Raw genomic sequence first — 21,510 nt, 5'->3', positions numbered from 1 at the left:
TGTAATAGCACTGGTGTGATATATATATAATAGAATGTGGCTGTAGAAAGCAATATGTCGGCAGGACTAAGAGGAAGCTCCTCTCCAGGATAGGAGAACATATAAACAACATCAAAAGTGGAAATATGAAACAACCTTTGAGTAAACATTTCAAAGAAACACATGGGAAAAATCTTGAAACTTTCAGATTTTATGCTATACAGCAGGTAGATAAAGATTGGAGGGGTGGAAACTATATAGACAAGATGTCACGTAAAGAAACGGAGTGGATATACACTATGAATAGTGGAATTCCACTGGGACTAAATTCTGACATTGAGATCTATGCATTTTAATCAATTTTGCCTAGTAGAAACCGCGCTGAAACATTGCCGAGAGAGGAGGGCGGAGTCACACAGTATAAAGAGAAGACACAACCAATAGGAGCACGCCCTGAAGAAGGTAGGCGGACCCTACCGAAACGCGTCGGCTATTGGCTAAGAGTGTGGTGACGTCACCCCCGGACTCCGTGTGCTGTAACAACTCTTTCATCCGGAAGTCCGTGAGAAGCCTGTAACATGGGAAGTTTGCAGTGAGTCGCCGGCCGGGACTCAAGCAACTCCGTTATTTTCCGAAGGATTGTGGACTCTCTTTGCCTCTCCTCCCGCTGAAAGAGACTGACAAAAACTATCAGCGCAGAACTAACCAAGAACCGTGAGTTTATTATTGGATTAGCGGAAGATCATATACAAGCTTGTTTGTATGTACATACACTGGATCAGGACCTTGGAAATCTGTGACCAACTCCTAAATGTGGTGTGGAGCCTCTATGAATAGATGAATGACGCTACCATTTTTAAACAGCCATTCGCTTTTAAGTGTTTAATTGCATTTTTATCAATATTTTTTATGATACATGCATGTATGAGGTAATAGCCGGCAGATTAGTCTAGGTACCACTCCTGAGATTTTATGACGTCTGGGTTTGAGCCTGGGAAACTAAGTTTGCGGTTTACACTGTATATGCAGATTATTAATCTCCATTGTGATTTAATAAATAGTGCAATATTTTTATGCATAGGCGCATGAGTTTTATCTTATATGTTTTTTGGTATATAGTGACGGACTCTATAGTAACTTATTGCTGCCAAGTCTAATTAACATAATTATAAGCGCTACAGCCATTATTACCAATCACATTAAAGAGTGTTTGGTAATGTAATAGAGAGGAGCTGTAAATAAACTCAGCACTGAATTTCTATTTGAACATACATTCACTGGCCACACTATTCGTTCCCTTTCACACTACCCTGCGTTTTGTGATCTGATTCCGAACGCAAAATACAAGGTACAGTAAAAGTAATGGAAATGACGGAGGAGTTTCCATAAGTGCAATTGCAATTGCATTTTGTCCCAAGTGCAATCGTCGTACTGCCGAGTTTTGGATGTGATTGAGCTCTCTACAGAATATAGTAGCGCAATCGCATTAGTGGAAATTAGTTTGAAAGATTGCGATCACGTTTCATAGTGGAAAAGAACCCTTAAATATACATTCTTAATTGCTTGTTAACACAAACAGCTATTCAAATCAGCCAATCAAATGGCAACAAGTCAGTGCATCTAGATCTGGTGAAGACAAGTTGCTGAAGTTCAAGCAGAGCATCAGAATGGGGGAAGCAAGGGGATTTAAAAAAACTGCAGTGAAAATAACTTAATGAAAAAAGTGCTTATTTTTTACAATAATTTATAAATTATTTAGTCTGTGTTTGCCCCTTGTAAAATCTTTCCTCTCCCTGATTTACATTCTGAAATGGTGACATCTTTACTGCTGGCAGTTGGAAACAGCGTTATTTCCCACAATGCAACAAGGCAACCACAGTGTGATGTCAGTACCTAGGTGCTGACGACATACTGTGGGGGAGGTTTCACCGCTGTATCAGCCATACAGAGCCCCTTGAATATCCGTTTTTGGGTAAAGATTTCTTGTGGGAAAGGCGATATCGGCTACTGGTGAAGTTCAATCCTTGGTTACAGTTCCTCTTTAAGTGACTTTGAACATGGCATGATTGCTGATGACAAAAGGGCTGGTCTGTTTTTTCAGACTCTGCTGATTTACTGATATTTTCACACACAACTATCTCTAGGGTTTTAGGATGCAGGATGACAAAGGGATTGTGAAAATCTATATTTTATGTTCCATGTCAAGGGAAAACCCAAGGAAACTGACTCCTTATTGATAGGAGGAAGCTTGGCAGTCATATGATATCCGAGTCCACAGTCACGACGAGCAGAGATCGGCTCGGGATCGCGGTAAGCTGTGGCATAGAATCTATCGTTCTCCATTGAGCATTTGTCTTTACGTCCTGATAGGACCCAGACAAGAGGGCCCCTGTGATTAATAGAAGTGATCAATTAGATGAGATTTCTCCTTGTATTCAAATGTCATGTGTTATGCAGCTTGAACTTGGAGCAGTAAAAATTGATAGGACGTTATTCTGATTGGTCCAATTTGAAGCTGCACATAATTTGCTTGAAATTTGAATGCAAAGGAGAAATTTGCACCTCATTGATCATCCCTATTGATTACTACCTGATAGCAAAGTGACACTGCTGCTAGCGTCTCTGTAGATAATTGGAGGAGCTTTTATTATGCTTTTATAGGGAAACGGGCAGATCATTTTGGTGGGAATTAAGTGTAATGATGAGGCTTTTGGAATAAAATGGCTTCCTGGTGAGAATGATTAGTGTTCTCATAAAAAAAAATTATGGTAATTATTATACTTGCCATAAGCCTTGGTCACTATGGCCACACAAGAGATTCTTGAAATTGGTTTAATCAATAATGACTATAATCTGAAAGCTGTGGACAGACATAAAGGCCAGGTCGCACGGGCTTCTGTGAGATGGCTGGCCGCAGCTTATTTAGCTGATCCTAAACGCTTTCTTGCAACCAAGCAGAGAAGGGTTCGCCATCGGCTCCTGGCGTTTTGATCCCCTAAAGCTCAACACACACCATACAATCTTGGTTGTACAGATTTACCAAATCTATGTAGTATAAGGGCTAACACACACCATACAATCTAGGCTGTACAATCTTACCACTTTCATGTAGTATAAGAGCTTATCCAATCAATCATTCAAGGTATTTTCAATCTGTTGGCCCTTATACTACATAGATTTGGTAAATCTGTACAACCAAGATTGTATGGTGTGTGTTGAGCTTAAGGGCCAACAGATTGAAAATAACCTGAATGATTGATTGGATAAGCTCTTATACTACATGAAAGTGGTAAGATTGAACAACCAAGATTGTATGGTGTGTGTTGAGCCTTAGGGGGACATGGAACCACTCCAACGTAACCATCCAATGTAGCATCCAAGACAGATGAGACGACGGGATCTACTGCAACGTTTACGTGAATGACGCACAAAGCTATTACTGCAGTTTAGAAACCAACTTCATTCATTTGAATGGAACTGCAGTTAATCTCTTTCAAATTATGCTTTCTTTGACCGTCGAAAATGCTACTTTACCGTCTGTCTGAACCAGCCCTAAGAAAGATGTTAGAAGAATAATTAACAAAGAATTATTAAGCATCTTCATATATCAGCAGGTGAAAATGCCACTGAGAAGACTGCCGCCTATAGCAATAATAGTGTGTGATGCAGCAGGCACAGGATGGGCAACAATCATCTACAGTATATCTGCACAAAGCTGTAGCTGCATTGGAATTGTATTCTGTTCGCATTTCAGGTATTTCCTGTTTGTTGGGTGTGTGAGTGCCAGCCCCAGGGTCAGTTCAACTGAATGAGGAATTAGATAACAGAGAAAGTATACAGCCTGATAAAGAGCTACAATCTTCTGAGAGAGCACCACGCAATGATTTTGAAGATCTTTCTACCTGAAATACTGCAGCTCTACAGCCTAAACAGAGCCAAATGTGAGTATTATGATTAGTCTATTGCGTCATGGTAAAATATCCTATATACTGTATATACTGGATCCAACATTCAGTACAGCACCAGTATCTGTTCATATATAGCACCAATATATGATGTTTTTTTTCATTTTTATTTGGTGTGCGTTGGAAGAGGGGTAGTCTTAAATGGCGAGTATATCCCAAACTCTATATTTGAATTGGAAAAGTTGGGGGGGTCGTCTTATACGCCGGAATATACGGTACTAACTGAAGGTTGTAATAATTATGCATGGGACCTGTGGGTGGTAGCTTAGGGTCCTTTTACACTAAATCAGTTGCTGTCATTTATAAATAAAAGGACAACTGATGTGCAAGGTATTGTCCATGTTTCCATATGACCTCTTTCACACTATATGCTGAAAATCTTAAAGCTTTTTCACAATGCACTGCTATGGAAAGTTAAAATGCACCAATTTTTCAGTGTATAGCATAAAAGAGGCGTTAGCCTGGGTGGCAGCTTAGAGCAATGACTGCTTACTGAGGACAGGGTTGTTGAGGGTGGCAGCAGCTTTGTGCAGTGGTTGTGTTAGTGCATACTTAAGTATGCACATATGCACCTATTGGTGGAACTGTTTTGGACAGTGGCTTTGAGTGGGTGGCGGCTTAGTGCAACACACATTTCTTTTGAAAAAGGGGTTGTCCCAGGTTGGTTGTATTGTATCAATTTCTGTCAGTGCTTTTGAAACGCTTTGAAATATATAATAACTAAATGCAGAGCCAGGACAAGGTCCTCCAGCACCCAAGGCTGAGACCCCAAAGTGCGCCCCTCCATCCCTGCCACCCCAGCCATCACACACTGATTGCTATTAGACTAAGAGGCGCCACAGGGCCCACAACCTCCCCAACACCTCAATATCTAGTTATCTGGCTTGCAGTCACTGCCATGTATCCCCTTTTCTTATTTCTTTCTGCTTCAAACACAATTAGGAATGACAGCTGAATGAATTCTGCGCCCCCTCCTACACTGCGCCCTGAGGCTGGAGCCTCTCCAGCCTATGCCTCGGCCCGGCCCTGACTAAATGTATAATAACTAAAGACAAAATCTCAGGCAACTGGCATTGTTTAAATGGGACTGAAGATGACCCCTTCCATATTGCTCTCACTTTAGGTACCCTTTAATGTTTGACTATCGATTGGATTTAAAACCATGAAAATGCTTATAGGTAAATGTGAATATGTAATTCCCTTTGGGAAGTTCAAGGTGTTCTGTGCTTGATGAATGTAAATAACAGGGAAGCCAAAGTTGCATATAGCAGTTTGCAATGCTGGGGATTAGTAAGCTGGTTGCATGATTATTGAGCTTTAATGTAATCCATTTATATGAAAGTATTCCTTCATGAAACACAGAAGTAAAGCACAGTGCACATTAGATGATAGTGGATCAATCCAGTAAGCTATTGCTCACTGTCTAAAAAGCTTTGTTCTTTCTCTTGAGAGTAACGAACATTGTTTGTCCATTTTATTGCATCAGAAAACTGACAGTGAACAGCTCCTATTTTATATCTAGGAGCTGTTATTATTATTATTTATATAGCACTGACATCTTACACAGCGCTGTACAGAGTATATATTGTCTTGTCACTTAACTGTCCCTCAGAAGGGCTCACAATCTAATCCCTACTGTAGTCATATGTCTATATCATGTAGTGTATGTATCTGTAAATCTGTGCAGAGTTATTACAGTTCAAACTTCTTAATGGTATCGTAGTCTAGGGCCAATTTAGGGAAAGCCAATTAACTTATCTGTATGTTTTTGGGGATGTCAGAGAAAACTGGAGGAAGCCTACACAGACACAGGGAGAACATACAAAATCAGTGCAGTTGTTGACATGGCTGGGATTAGAACCAGACACCCAGCATTGCAAGGCAAGAGTGCTAACCACTACGCCACCGTGCTTTTCACACTTGTCACACACACTTGTCAGTCTTCAACTGATCCATTGGAAGTGTTGCAGTAAGCGGACCGCACTTCTGTGCAGTCCACGATAATCCCAGGCAGGTGAATGCGTTCCTGTATAGCCTATGGTGGTATCCAGGGCCAGTTCTCTCATGAGGCAAGGTGAAACATTTGCAACAGGCGCAGAGATCACAGGGGCAGCATTTTTGTCCTGTGCGTTCAGTTACAGCATGCAGTCAGAGTAGGGGGAGAAGCGAGACTCACAGACTCACATCCAGCTAGTGTGCTATTGTGTTGAGCTGCAGCAAGTCATGTGAGAACATTATCTGGGGGGGGGGGGGGGGTTTATCGTCGGCGGAGTTAGGCACATCCTTACAAATTTGCCTTACGCAGCAAAGTCTAGAACCGGCCCTGCTGGTATTGCACCTGCCTCAGGCTCCAGCTAGACCTCGGTGAACTATGGTAGCAGACACTACTCTGCCCACTCCTGCTGGTAGCACGTGATCCCGCTGCAGAAAGGGAGCCATGCCTTATTGGAAACTTGACCAGCTAATATTGAAGGTTCTATCACCTTACCCCACTTGATCTCAAACAGATTTCAAGATAAATCTGAATGAATTGATCAGACATCTGCCTTTACTGGGATTTGCTACTGCTTGATGCAGTACTAAGCTATTCAACAGTGGATCCCCTGATTCCCCTCCACCTGCCCACTTAAGGAGGCACTGTAGTGACATATAGTAGAATGCAGTTAATTATTCAGGATATCCAATTTTATTGTAATTTTCCTGGTTTCAACATCATAAACACTAAATTGCTATACTGTACATTGGTGACTCGGAGATCAGTTATTTTGTACTGACTCAGAAACAAACATTCCACTGTGATTCACCTGCCAGCAGTAAAGATGCCACCACCTGAGATACATTTCAGAATGTAAATCAGGGTGAGTAAAGACTGTTCAATGGGCAAACACTGACTAAATAATTTATAAATATGTAAAAATAAGAAATTGTATTAATTACATTATTTTCACTACAGTTGATCTTTAACAAAAATATACTGCAAAATGTAGTGCCCTATTACCCTTTCAGTCAATAAACTATTCCAAACTGAATGGAAGATTATTGATCTGATGTGTTTGGTTCAATATTTCTTTAAAGTTATTTAATTTTCCAGAAACACTAAACTGTGTATGAACTCACTGTCCATTCAACATTTGTTATAATCAAATAGAGCTCTACTCCTTGTACCACAATTGTAATATACTTGAAGGTCTTGATGTTTAAAAATACGCCTAAATATCTGTATGTATATTTTATTATCTTTGTTAGGTAAATAGATGTGGTCTCATTTCCATGTAGTATGAGGGCCAATAGATTTTGAATACTATGAACACATTGTGTAGGTAAGCTCTCATACAACATGGAATTTGTAAAATTGGCCAATCAAAATTGGATGAATGTACGCATCTAATGGTGGCCATACATGGTACAATTTTTTCATACAATCTTACCATTTCTATGTAATATAAGGGAACTGCCTAAATTATCCTTTCAGTATATTCACTTAATTTACCCTTATACTACATAGAAATGGTAAGATTGTATGAAAAAATTGTACCATGTATGGCCACCATAAAAGCCTCGTACACACGTATTAGGCATGTCACCTGGCAAGAATTGGGACTCAACCCCTTCTTCGGCGACATTGCCCAGTGCACACCAAAACCGCTAGCAGATCCTCAAAACGCTAGAGGTTTTTGGAGCAGATTTCAGAACAATTCTAGGCATGTTTAGAGAGGTTTTCTAAACATGCCTAGCGTTTTTTGGAGATTTTTTGTGTAGCAGATTACAAATATTGTTACAGTGAAGCTGTTACTGAACAGCTAATGTAACAAAAACGCCTGGAAAACAGCTCTGATCTAGCATTTTTCAGACCAGTTTGAGCTTTTCCATTTACATTGAGGCAGAAACGCATCTGCAAACCGCAAAAGTGCTGCAGGACCCACGTTTGCGGTTTGCTAAAAACCTCAAACCGCTGGTGGGCACCAGCCCATTGAGATACATTAGCCAAGCGTTTTCACAGGCGGAAGCGGTTTGCAGTTCGCTTCAAAAACCGCTCGGTGTGCACCAGGACTGACATCACATGACGGGAGGAGTGAACAGGGAGAAGAGTGCTCTCGGCAATATTCAAAATTACTGATTCAAAATATTTTTCCAGACTTTTTTCTTCCTGTCTGAAATCACAAATGCAAACGCATCACAATTGTGCTGTACACATGATGGATCACAGTGGAATCGTAGTAGTGAAAAAAAATAAGAAACATGATTGGATTCTGGAAAACAGCCCTTACCTCAGTATTTAATGTATCTACATTTTATACATTAAACATATTTCTAGTGTAGTGGAAAATGGAAAGAACTATTAGTTTAGTTTTGCCTAGACAGGGGCTGCAAGGGACTATAGTAGAAAGGAAAGTAACACTTCTATAAGTTTCATTTTACAACCATTTTTTTTTATGTAAATTCAATGAACACTTTCTGATTCATGGCTTTTTTCTAGCCAGGAACCTTTAACGCCGGAACCTTTATGTTAGGGTCTTGAGGCTGGGTGGGACAGAATAACGTGATGCACTGTATTTTCAATAGCCAGCGTGTAACGGGCAGGAGGGGGTTGTAGCGGGGTTCCGGGCAGTGGCAGGCAGCTGGGTACAGTGCGTGTAGTGGGAACGGGGCCCTCGGAGGGAGCTGCTTGCTCTGTGGCCGGGAGAGGTGCTGTATGTGCGGGTAGGAAGCGGTGCCAGGGCTCGCTCTGTACAGACAGAGCTGGGAATAACGGGGCTATGGCAGTAACACTGCACGGTGGGATCAACAGATGATCTCCGCAAAGCTGCCCATATATTGCAGGGCTTCTGCCTATGTGCTTAGAATACTGACTTCATAGAAGTCTCTGCCTAGTTTTAGAACGGCACATCATTTGTGTCTCAGTAGTTTTATAAGCCTTTTTAGAGGGAGTTCATGACAGAGGTTGATGGACATAGCCTAGTGATGAAGGCAGTCTTTGTTTATGATGTGTGGTCAGCTGTAGAACAGTTTGCAGTATGCTACTATTTTCTGTAGAAAAGTTGAATTATGTAACGTTTTAAGAATAGTAAGAAGAGATGTATTTAACTCGAAGGAAACCGGCATTGTATCTCAGAGAGGACAGCAGGTAAGGAAGTCACTGTGAAAATATTTTAAAACACTTGTACAGTTTTATATTTCTATGATGCAAAACAATCGGCAATAGTATACCTTAGGGGAGATAATCAGGAAAGGAGACAGTTCTTCAATCACAGTACCCTCTTATAGCACAAAGCATTGTGATTATCCAGATAGTGTGGGCGTAGTTTACTACTACCTATTGCAAACCTAGCAGATTGAGAGGGTGCCGTCCACCCAATCACGTTAGCTGAATTTTCCTATGAGGTTTCCTGCTGGGTCCCCTATAGTAGAATTGTGCCCAATCTTCTTTGATTGTTTTGGGTAACAGAGCAATACTTGCTCATCTTTCTATAAATAGAAATGTGATGTGAAATTTGGTTTTCCATTTTGTTCTACATTCTTAGAGGAGGCTGAAAACTAACTTTAATAATAATAATAATGGCAGTATTTGTATAGCGCCTTTCTCCTGTCGGACTCAAAGCGCTTGCGAGGCAGCCACTAGAGCGCACTCAGTAGGCAGTAGCAGTGTTAAGGAGACTTGCCCAAGAAACTCCTTACTGAAATAGGTGCTGGCTTACTGAACAGGCAGAGCCAGGATTTGAACCCAGGTCTCCTGTGTCAGAGGCAGAGCCCTTAACCATTACACTATCCAGCCACTGCTTTACATAGGGATAATAAGATTCTGTGAGCAAATGATTAATTGGCTGCTTGATAGAAGCCTCATACACACACTAGACTGACAGTTCTTGGCTGGAGTCGGCTGGTCGGGGTAGTCTTTGAGAATTTCGCGTTAAATGATTCAGGTGTCCCTTGTGAAGTTATAAAAAACATAGTTTTGATAAGAGCATTTACTAACCTGCATGCTAATTTTGTGTTGCTGAGAACCATCCTTTTTGATGGTTCTGGGCAATGCAAAATCTGACTCGCATGAAAGAGTATAGGAATCTGTATTTTTTTTTTTCAGTTTAGGCTTTGATAAACTATTTCATGTTTTATTCAACCCAGTATTTAAAAGCTGTTTTTAATGCCTGCATTAATTATTCTTCTATATGAATGTCTTTAGGTCAGGCCTCTTCCTGGGGATCCTGCCAAGGAAATGCAGCATCTTTAAACTGTTTCTGATCTGCTTGTTACTTGGATTTTTATCTATGCTGTGGTTACAACTCAGCTGCACAGGAGATGACAAGAAGCAAGAAGAGAAGTCTCCCAAGCAGACCTGTCCCCCACTTCCCAGGACTATAACTGAGGATCCATCATGGGGTCCCCACCGTCTTGCTATACTTGTTCCTTTTAGAGAACGATTTGAAGAACTCCTTAGCTTTGTCCCTCATATGCATCAGTACCTGTCAGAAAAGAAAATCCGCCACCATATATTTATCATAAACCAAGTGGACCATTACAGGTTTGTATGTCATCACTTGCATGCTTTGGGTATGGTGTTATTTTGTACAATATTACAGTGTGTCATTTTTGTTACACAGACTCAGTACCACCAGGGATTGTGTAGCAGAAGGAAAGGTTCCTTAAAGCCTTTAATGAAAAACACAGCAAAGTACAGGTTTGCGTTTAACACCCATAATGCATCACCTCAGGGCGATAGATGGAGCCTTGCAAATTATTATTGTTTGCCTCTTTGAGCAAGAAAATTAATCCAGAGCATGACTGAGCTGTACACACTGTAGTCAAGGACCTTCCTTGTAACAGAATTGATAAGCAGACAGATTGGTAACTACCATAGGGGAAATACAGAAGTGTAGGTCCTCACCTTTTCTAGTTACCTTCCTGTTGTGTCTGTCAGCAAAGTTGTTGTTTTTTTCCAAGCAAGGCGACTCGACTGAAGACAGCAATGTGGAGGGGCGAGGGCAACTATTCTGAGATGAGCAGCGGATCAATATAGAATGTTGTAGAAAAATCCAGAAGACTTCAGTCAACTTACATAAGAAAGAAATTACTGGAAGTGGTGTCTGTGGTTTGGTACGATTTACAATTACTGCAGATCAACTGCTGTTTCTTAATACCTCATTAGGCGTGTATCTAATGGTTTCCTTTCTGGTGCAATTAGAAGCAATTCTACCTCTGCTCCTTCATGAGTTGACCTTCTGCTAGGCTTGGTGGGGTCTGATGAGCTTTTGTGTCCACCAGCTGTGATTATGATGCTGGGGTGGATAAGAGTTTGCAGCTTTTACACCTAATCAGAATCTTTTATTTCGCCAATTGGGCTTGGTACAAACAGGGCTAAGTGTAGCGATGCAAGGATACAAGAATATAGCAATTCCAGCATAGACAATATTAACCAGAATTGGCCACATTTGTACAAAGTGAAACAGTGCAGCAACAAATTCAGTCATGAAACAAGCTTGCTCAGCAAGGGAAAAAAACAGCGTGTAGGGGAAGAAGGGTCAACGGTGGGGGACCTTTGTGGGGAGAGAGTGCATTGAGTTCAGAGAGTTGACGGCTGAGGGGAAGAAGCTGTTCCTGTGCCTAGAGGTCCTGGTGGCGATGGTGGCTTATACCTTGCAAGAAATCCCCCACTGCTTGGAAGCACAGTGGGCTAGTAACTAGGAGGAGACTTGGTCTCTCCAGTTGTTTCTCTGCCTGTTGAATGTGCACTAGGGGAAATTGTAATAGTTTTGCTGTTTTGAGTCACAATTAATTAATTTTTTTTGTGTTAGATTGTTTCACTTTTCATATTTATGTTGCAGGAAAATAAATTGGTTGCATTCTGCTTTTTTTCCCTCCAGAAGCAGAGAGTGTTTGAAAAACAATGTATTTTAACATTATGCATTTAAACACATGCAAACGCAATACAGAAGATTAAAAACCAAATGGGAAAACACAAGTGTAGTGAAAGGTGTGCACTTAGGGTAGGATCACTATGGGAGTTGCATTGCGTTCCTTGTAAAAGTAAGGGAAAAGGAAAGTGTGGCAATCCACGTTACAAAGCGTCCGTTATCACACACACTACAGCGAACTTAGCCTTAGGGAGTTTTTCGTTTTCTCCAATTTTTTTTTCTCAGTATATATTTACATAGCTCCTACTCTCTGATAACTGAGCAGTCAGCTGACTATATGTTGGTCTGAGCAACTTGCCCTTTCCCCTTTTTGCTAATTGCATTAAGATTGTGATAGCTTGTATGTGATGGAACAGATTTTATAGACAGGGCTGGACAAATCCCAGAAGCCAGGTAGTCAAGGCTACTCTAAAATTTACAGCTTTCACGTAAAGCATATCTGAATCGGAAAAAAATGGGAATCTTGCCTCAGCAGTAGGAAGTCTCTGGATAGTCCAGAGGTTTCCCAGTACCTCCTGCAGCCCACTGTTTCAGTGTTAGGTACCTCAAAACCTATTCAACAAGCTTGTTGCATATGATTCTTGTGGCCACTCTCCCGCCCAAGCACAGCCATACTGGGCATGTGCGAGTATGGTCTGTGCATGCCTAGTAGAAAAAATTGCCTGTGCAAGGAGAAAACATACATGAGTTGCTTCATTCTACGGGGCATGCTCAGACTTTATCCCGGCTCTTCCACATCCGGAAGTGCTGCCAGGAGATAGAGGGTCCTGTCCAGGAAGAATCATCTGGACCATCCAGAGGCTTCCCACTACTGAAATATCTATATTTTGCCCCACCTCCCCATCATAGATTTGATTGATTCTTTGAAAGCTTCCCGAATTCTACCTGTATATTATTTATCCTTATCGGTCACAGTTTTCTTAGTCCCTAACATAATGCATTTTATGAGCCAGCATATGGTAAAGATAATCTTGACCTTTTTGCACCATTGTACATGTGCTATTTGGCATTCCTGCCTCCAGTTGATAGATATGTCAGTTCTTTCATACAGCATTTATGCCAGGCCTAGACCAAATAATACAGGATTCAGGAGTCAGTCTGTCCAATTCAAGAACCAGTTGGAAATTTTAAGTATCGAGCTCCATTGAAAAGTCAGAGAAGCTGAAACATACCTGACTTCAAGGGTTACTTCAGTTCTGTGTCTGGTGCTTCTTGTCTGAATAGCTGTTTACACCTGCCTGGGCACACATGGAACAGTCTGCCATCAGTACATGGTGAGATCAGGACTTTGCAGCAGTGTTTCCATGGAATGTTGCACAGCATTTGCCTTTGTGTTGGATGGAGATGTGTTAAAACGGAGTCATAAACCCTGAAGCATGTGTATGTGAGGGTTTTTACATGTACTTAAGTTAATGAATTACATAATTTATCTGTGGCTTATTACATTTCAGGTTTAACAGGGCTTCTCTGATAAATGTGGGCTTCCTAGAGAGTGGGAATGAGACGGACTACATTGCTATGCATGATGTTGATCTGCTACCTCTTAACTTGGATCTGAATTATGGATTTCCGGAAAAGGGACCTTTCCACGTGGCTTCCCCAGAGCTGCACCCCTTATATCATTACAAGACTTATGTGGGGGGTATCCTACTTCTCACCAAACAGCATTATGAACTGGTGAGCCTCCTCTGTGTCTTCCTTTCCATTCTGAGCAGCTTCTTTTCTTCCGTACCAGATTGGCTCCAGATCCCCTGGCATTGGTTTGATAAATCTGCCTTAGGCCTGGGGCCAACTAGATTTTCTGCTTTTTAGGTGTCACCGTCGATTCCAAAAATGCTATGCTAATGAAAGCCTTTGTGCTTTCCACAGGGATCATTGTCATCTCCACTAGTTCTGAATTTGGCGCTAACCTGCAGCGTTTCCCTGAAGACGTGGGGCGCAGGGAAATGTTGACTATCTTTTCAATGGCTTTGCCGTCCAGCCGATCTGGACGGCATGCTGCAGATTTCAGCAGCACACACCCAAATCACTATAGCAATGCATGGCACATCTTAACGATTCAGCTGCTGCTTCGCAGCCCAATGAGAGCTACGGCTGAATCGGAAATGTCCACTGCTCCTAGTGGAAACCAGCCCTTACCCTTGCAAGCGATGCTGTATTCTGTTGAGGTACTTTTTATATGTCTGTGTATTATTGTGTAGTTATACAGGTCTTCCCCAGCACTTAGAGTACATACTGTATATATTCAACTGTTCCTCAGTGGAGCTCACGATGTGATCCCTATCACAGTCATCTGTATGCTTTTGGGATGTGAGAGGAAACCGGTGCAAACATGGGGAGCACATGCAAACCCCATGTAGATAATGGCTTGGCCCAGATCTGTATACTTTTGGATATTGATAAAATTCATATGTCAAATTTTTAGTAAAAATCTTCTTTTAGCATTTAACATTAATGAAAATGCCTCCGTAGACAAGCTTTGAAAACACAGATTCTAGTATTGTTGATTAGGCTATAAGTCAAAACTGGAGACCTTCATTGGAGATGGTAAGGCATGGTGTCATGAACTAACCCCCCCCGAAATGTTGACGCATGCCAAGTAATGACACAACACCCAACTAAAGCAAGAGCTGAGGAAGGGCATAACAATGGAAAAGAGAAGCTAGATAATTAAAAAAAAATGTTGTTTCATCTTATGCTGACCAGAGCTGGATTTGAATGCAATTAGTTTCATACAATCAAAGAACAACCACAAAAGAGAGTTCCAAGATGTACTACAAACACAAATTAGTTTAGCCAGATACACATATTTATGTTTTCCCATTCCTTACTTAACAGTACATTATGAGGGAAAACTGTTCAATTTAAAATAAATATGTACACCTACAGTACATACATATACTGTATATACATTTAATGTTATAAAAAAAAAAGGTCCTCTGCCACCGGGAAAGGGCACTGGCGATCCCTATGCCACTGTCACGTAGTAAACCATATTTCCTATGAATTGATAAGGTGTCCAAAGGCCCTTTTATGAGTTCAGAGTGGGGATCTATAGTAAATATATGCTTGGCCTCATCTACAGTCAACGCTGCATGTGATCTTCATCCACTGCACACTTCTTATTATTGACTGTATGTAATGCACCATTAGTACCGTAGTTTGAAGTAGGCATAAGATCATTTTAATGTAGGTAAAATATTGGTATATTTGTTTATATTGTGATTGAACACTGCCCTATAAGCAGAACTCCCCTAGCAGTGCTGGAGTCCCTGGTGGGATTCCTAGCCAAGATGTGGTCTGCATAGATTTGGTGTGTATTTTTCCTCTGTCTGTAGGGTACCCCCCCTACAACCCAAAACATACTGATAGGTTAATTGGCTAGAGTGCAAAATGGCCCTAGATTGTGACCGGAACATTAAGTAGTCAGTCCCACTGGTACCCTGCAAAATGATCCAGAAAATGTCAGTACTATTTCAGTGCATAACAATAAAGAAAAATGTATAAGCTGCCCATGTAAAATGATACAAAATAAACTTTATTGAGCCATTGAATAGCACCATAACCTTTTGTTTTTTTGTTTGATCCTCATAGTGTAATGGAATGTCAAATCGCTTTTGGGGTTGGGGTCGTGAGGATGATGAATTTTACCGAAGAATCAAAGGAGCAGGACTCCAGGTAATAAAACATATTTTTGGTTTTAGTGAGTAATGATGCTTTGTAAAATGCTCTTAGCTTTAAGATGTCAAGCCTGCCTGTATAGGGGACCTCAGTGGCTGCATGCGCATTCACATAACTTGGAGGATGCAATTGCAGAAGGGGTAGGGCTTCACAGCAGAATTTATTTATACTCTTTATGCATACTGTTGTTTTTTTCCTGTTTAAAAAGTTGTTTGAGCAACAATCAGTTAACCACAATTTTGTATGGCTTCATACACTGCAAAAGCATGTGGCTATCAATTAGGTACCTGATCAGTGGAAATTTAACACTGCTCCTGTTTTCACTCAATAAACTTTTTAAAGGGTATCTGAGGCGGGTAATAACATCTATTTTTACTTACCTGGTCCTTCTTCCAGGTCCCACAGCCATGCTTGCACAGTACGGTCCCAGGAACGTGGGTGCGCTCTTGTGTTGGGCGGGCCCATGCATGCACAAAAGTCGCTGACCCATTGGGGGTCAGAGATCCTTCAGAGGCTGCCAGTAGGACCGGGTGAAGTTCATAGCTGCGGCGAGGGACGCATGTGACCTTTAGAGGCTGAAAGAAGCCCCAGCTAAGTAAAGCTAGATCTTATTACTTGCCTCGGATATCCTTTTAAAAAATTTTGACTGAAAAAAAATCAGGAGCAGTGTGTGTATGAAGCTGTACAAATTTGTGATTAACTGATCGTTGCTCAAACAAAAACTTTTTTTAACAGTAAAAAACAACTTTTTAAACTGGAAAAAAATTAACTATGCATAGAGTATAAATCAACTCATGTAAGAGTATAAATCAACTCATGTAAGAGTATAAATCAACTCATGTAAGAGTATAAATCAACTCATGTAAGAGTATAAATCAACTCATGTAAGAGTATAAATCAACTCATGTAAGAGTATAAATCAACTCATGTAAGAGTATAAATCAACTCATGTAAGAGTATAAATCAACTCATGTAAGAGTATAAATCAAAGTCCACATTAATCAGTAGGGATGTCACTGCAGTGACAATTGCAATGCTTATTATTATTATTATACAAAATTATGCTAATTATCATTAAAATATAAAATGTAAGTGGACTAATCAAATCTTGCAGTGGATGCATTTGATTGGTCCATTTAAAAGCTGCATAGTTGCCGTAAGGTTTGCATAATTCTGTATTAACGTAGAATTATTTGCATATTTCAAATCTGATTGAATGTTGGCACTGAACCAAAACTTAGTACGAAAAGCCTTTAGACGTCCATGGCAAAGGATGCGTATGGATGCGGGAACACAAACTCCTATAGACGTCCTGGTTCCCAATGCTGCTGTTGGCATGGTGTTGACTAACAACTGCTACTGCCCTGTGCATATAGAAATATAGAATGAAGCAGCTTAGCTCCGCTAATCCTGAGATGGCAACATGTAACAAGTGGCGTAAGAAGAAAGGAGGGCTGAGTGTTAGTGTTAAAAAAAAAAAATCTGTTTTATTTACCTGGGGCTTCCTCCAGCCCCTAGAAGCCTATGTGTCCCTCACTGCAGCTCAGCTCTCAGCCAGTCTGCTGGGGACCCCTCTGCAGCTGGCAGCTTCTGTGCATGCGCGAGTGCGTGTCCGTGCCATGCACGGTCGCGCTTCCATAACGGGAATCATGCGCTTGGGTCATGACTTTAAATCTACAATCTACTGTTCCATCTCTTGATGTCTGTACTTGCTGATTAAATGGCTGTATGAATGTCATCTACGGTGTTGGCCTGTCTTTAAACATCACCTTTATTTTCAGCATCAGTGCTGTGTTTAAACATGACAACTTAACAGCTTTAGTAAAGTAAATTCTATACAGTACGTGTTTAAAAATTCCTCACATATAGACACCCTTGTTTGCAGCCTCTGTGTGTTTCTGTCTAAAGGTAGCATCCATTTGATCAGGGCTCGGGAAACTATGGCCCGCCGACAGAGGGCCAGATTCATATCTTCTCTCTCCTGCCATCCTTTCAAAATTGCGTGCCGCACGCAACAACACAAGGACTCCTGCACACTTTGCTAGCCAAATATAATCCAAGATTTTTAAGTTCTTAAAATGACATTTTATATCAAATCTGTTTATATTATTGTCCCAAATCGTTGCTGCTTTGAATTTTTCAGCTGTATCGACCCACTGGAATTACAACAGGATATCAAACCTTTAGGCACATCCATGATCCTGCATGGAGAAAGCGAGACCAGAAGAGGATTGCTGCTCAGAAACAGGTACATTTCACAATCCTGAAATCACTAAGAGTTTGTGAGATAGAAAAGGCAGAGCAGTAAGCCTTCAATAATAAAGACTGAGCTATACACATGTCAATAGTACATCTATCTGACAGGTGATTGCGAGCAATGCAAGATATTGCACTTCTCAGGCCTTGGCAGATATCAGCAGAAGTATTGATCAAATCTCTGCCCTGATCATGTTTTACTACTTGCCAATCACTCAGCCACTTGACAAAAATTTACCAGTACTCCTGATCAAGCTTTCAGCTGATAAACCGTCCAAAATCAATAGGCATTTTAACAAGCAGACTTTTGGCTAGCAATACGTAACTGGTAGATTTGATCAAAGTAATTGAATTTGCTAGTAAATCAATGAAATGTGAGGGTAAGAACCATCTGATACATGTCTGTTCACTGGTGCTTCGGACATGCTTTAGTGTAACTTGTACTCCTGAGAGGAAGCCACAAGGATTGTCTCCATGTAATATTATATTCTTCCATGTTGTACAAAATAAGATATAAATGTGTACATAAAATAGAGGTAGTAAACAACCTAAATGTGACAGTAACTAATACAAATAGTTGTCTTAGGAAATATACAGGAATACCATGAAGAAATATAGCAGACAGCCCATTCTGGGTAAGCTTACAATATAAATGCAGAAACCCGATGTAAGGTAATGAGTAATCTTGGTAAGATTATAAGCATGCTGAGACCACGAGATTTAAGGGAGCGCTTGAAGGTTTCAGAGGGTTGGATAGTGATAAATGTGCTGTGGAAGGGAATTCCAGAAAATGGTAAAAGCTCATGAAGAGTCCCCTACAAATAAAATCAGGAGTTTTTCAAAGAGGATAATGATTCTCTCAGTGATCTATCCAGATGTATGCAGACACTATGTCCTCATGCTTGTTTATGTGCTGTATAGTTTAACCACTGCCCTCTGCATGGTATTTAGTGGTGGGTCTGTTGGGTATATGTCAGATTTTCCTGGACTTGGGTTTTAAACAAGTTAACCATCTGTGTTCTCTTTCTTAAAATAGACCATGAAAGCATGCTTAACAGAAAATGTAAATTCTTGCCTAAACAGTAATCATGTCCTCTGTGCCCAACACTTACCTCAATTCCTCAGAATACCCCTTAAATAACATGTTCATTTTTGTCTCTGACAAGTGTAGGCCCCAGTTGGTAGTAATCAGAATCCATGTATTTGGCCAAATTACTTTGCACTTACAAGGAATACAAGGAATTTGACTTGGCAGTTGTTTAACAGACACAAACAGAACAATACAAGGACGGACAGTATATATGTGTATATATACAGTGTAGGACAAGCATATGTAGATCAGGTGTTTCTTCTATTGTACACAATAGCACACAAACGTTTTCAAGCTCTTGGCTCTTCCTCAAGTGTACGCCTGAGGTACACCTAAGGAAGAGCCAAGAGCATGAAAACTTTTGTGTGCTATTGTGTACAATACTGTATATGGTATATTGCCAAGCAAGAGTGCTTACATTGTTTCATTTGATGTGCTTGCAAACTTGTGGAGTGGTGGCCTACAGGGGGTAAGCACCGGCAGCCAGGTGATACGATCCCTGGCAGGAGGTTGGAGAAAGAGAGACGCCTATTGCAATTTTGAGATCAGGTGTTTCTGACATTATTCTCAGATCTGATAAGATTAGCCACATGCTTGTTTCTGGTGTTACTCAGACACTACTGGAGCCAAATAGATCAGCAGGGCTGCCAAGCAATTGGTATTGTTTGAAAGGAAATAACTATGGCAACCTCCATATGCTTCTCACTTTAGTTGTCTTTTAAGAACTTGTTTTACGTTTTCTAAGTGTTGTGATGGGGTTGTTTTTTGTATATAGCTTTTATTTTCACATTTTTGTATGTTCCAGGAGCAGTTTAAAGTGGACCGAGAGGGGGGCCTACACAATGTCCAGTATCGCGTGGAATCTCGGACTGAGCTGACGATTGGTGGTGCCCCGTGTACATCGCTGAATATACTGCTGGAATGTGACATAAGTGAAACTCCATGGTGCGCTTTTAGCTGAACTCAGAAAATATTTTATGAACAACACAATCACGGGACAGAGACAATTGTCTGGAAACCAGGATGGTCTAACTCAGGGGTCCCCAAACTTTTTCGTTCAAGGGCCGGGTCAACATACTTCAGACTGCTGGGGGGCCGGAACATACATAAAATTATGTTGAAAAACATTACATTGAATCTAGTTGCTGATCCCCAATCATGCCCGGAGGAGAACTCCCAGCAGCAGCCATTCAGTCAAGTGGCGTCTTTGTGCACCAGACAGTGAAGCATAACCAGGTGACAACCTGCCATCCAGTTGGACAGCAGTGTCACCTGATGCAGAATTGGCTAGAAAGCCAGCGAATGACTACTGCTCAATCGCTTCTACAGTGTGTGGATGGGTGGAGCCAGCACTGCTATTCTATATGCTTGCCGGCGATATTTAACCACATAACGACCGCCCCCAGCCGATGGGCGGCGGCAAAGTCTGGGCCCAAACGACCGCAATACGCCCATCGGCGGGGGCGGCTGCGGGAGTGGCTATGCGGCGATCGCGTCATTCGTGACGCGATCAGCCGCCGGGGACTGGCTCCGCCCCCCGTTCGCCGTAACCCGCCGGCCGTTCGGAAGCGCCGGCGGGTTACTGGCATCCGGATCGCCGCTGCAACAGTGTATAATAGGCTTTGTAATGTATACAAAGCCTATTATACTGGCTGCCTCCTGCCCTGGTGGTCCCAGTGTCCGAGGGACCACCAGGGCAGGCTGCAGCCACCCTAGTCTGCACCCAAGCACACTGATTTCCCCCCCCCCCCTGCCCCCTGATCGCCCACAGCACCCCTCAGACCCCCCCCTGCCCACCCCCCAGACCACTGTTTGCACCCAGTCACCCTCCTAATCACCCATCAATCACTCCCTGTCACTATCTGTCAACGCTATTTTTTTTTTAAGTCCCTAATCTGCCCCCTACTCCCTCCTGATCACCCCCCCACCCCTCAGATTCTCCCCAGACCCCCCCCAGACCCCCCCCCCCCCCCCCCCCCCCGTGTACTGTATGCATCTATCCCCCCTGATCACCTGTCAATCACCTGTCAATCACCTGTCAATCACCCGTCAATCACCCCCTGTCACTGCCACCCATCAATCAGCCCCTGATCTGCCCCTTGCGGGCAATCTGATCACCCCCCCACACCAATAGATCGCCCGCAGATCCGACATCAGATCACCTCCCAAATCCATTGTTTACATCTATTCTCTCCTCTAAACACCCACTAATTACCCATCAATCACCCCCTATCACCACCTGTCACTGTTACCCATCAGATTAGACCCTAATCTGCCCCTTGCGGGCACCCAATCACCTGCCCACACGCTCAGATTGCCCTCAGACCCCCCCCTTATCAATTCGCCCGTGCAATATTTACATCTGTTCTCCCCTGTAATAACCCACTGATTACCTGTCAATCACCCATCAATCACCCCCTGTCACTGCCACCCATCAATCACCCCCTGTCACTGCCACCCATCAATCAGCCCCTAACCTGCCCCTTGCGGGCAATCTGATCACCCACCCACACCAATAGATCGCCCGCAGATCCGACATCAGATCACCTCCCAAATCCATTGTTTACATCTATTCTCTCCTCTAAACACCCACTAATTACCCATCAATCACCCCCTATCACCACCTGTC

General features: G+C 42.0%; 1 protein-coding gene across 1 annotated transcript; it reads left to right on the top strand.

Moving 5' to 3' along the window:
• Positions 1-8,494: 8,494 nt before the first annotated feature.
• B4GALT7 (beta-1,4-galactosyltransferase 7) lies at positions 8,495-20,349 on the top strand. Its single transcript, XM_068272816.1, has 6 exons — positions 8,495-9,069; positions 10,126-10,464; positions 13,306-13,531; positions 15,449-15,532; positions 17,679-17,783; positions 19,687-20,349. Exons 1-6 carry the CDS (start codon positions 9,020-9,022, stop codon positions 19,840-19,842), a joined length of 960 nt encoding a protein of 319 aa, XP_068128917.1. The 5' UTR covers positions 8,495-9,019; the 3' UTR covers positions 19,843-20,349.
• The last annotated feature ends 1,161 nt before the right edge of the window (positions 20,350-21,510 follow it).

The sequence above is a fragment of the Hyperolius riggenbachi genome, chromosome 3, assembly GCF_040937935.1.
Source record: "Hyperolius riggenbachi isolate aHypRig1 chromosome 3, aHypRig1.pri, whole genome shotgun sequence".
Classification (NCBI taxonomy): domain Eukaryota; kingdom Metazoa; phylum Chordata; class Amphibia; order Anura; family Hyperoliidae; genus Hyperolius; species Hyperolius riggenbachi.
Note: the sequence above shows the minus strand (reverse complement) of the source record. Positions and strands in the feature narration are given on the sequence as shown.

Coding starts and splice junctions, on each gene's coding strand:
- B4GALT7 (XM_068272816.1), top strand. CDS start 9,020: ATGTATTTAACTCGAAGGAAACCGGCATTGTATCTCAGAGAGGACAGC. Junction 10,465..13,305: donor AACCAAGTGGACCATTACAG/GTTTGTATGTCA, acceptor ATTACATTTCAG/GTTTAACAGGGCTTCTCTGA. Junction 15,533..17,678: donor TCAAAGGAGCAGGACTCCAG/GTAATAAAACAT, acceptor TGAATTTTTCAG/CTGTATCGACCCACTGGAAT.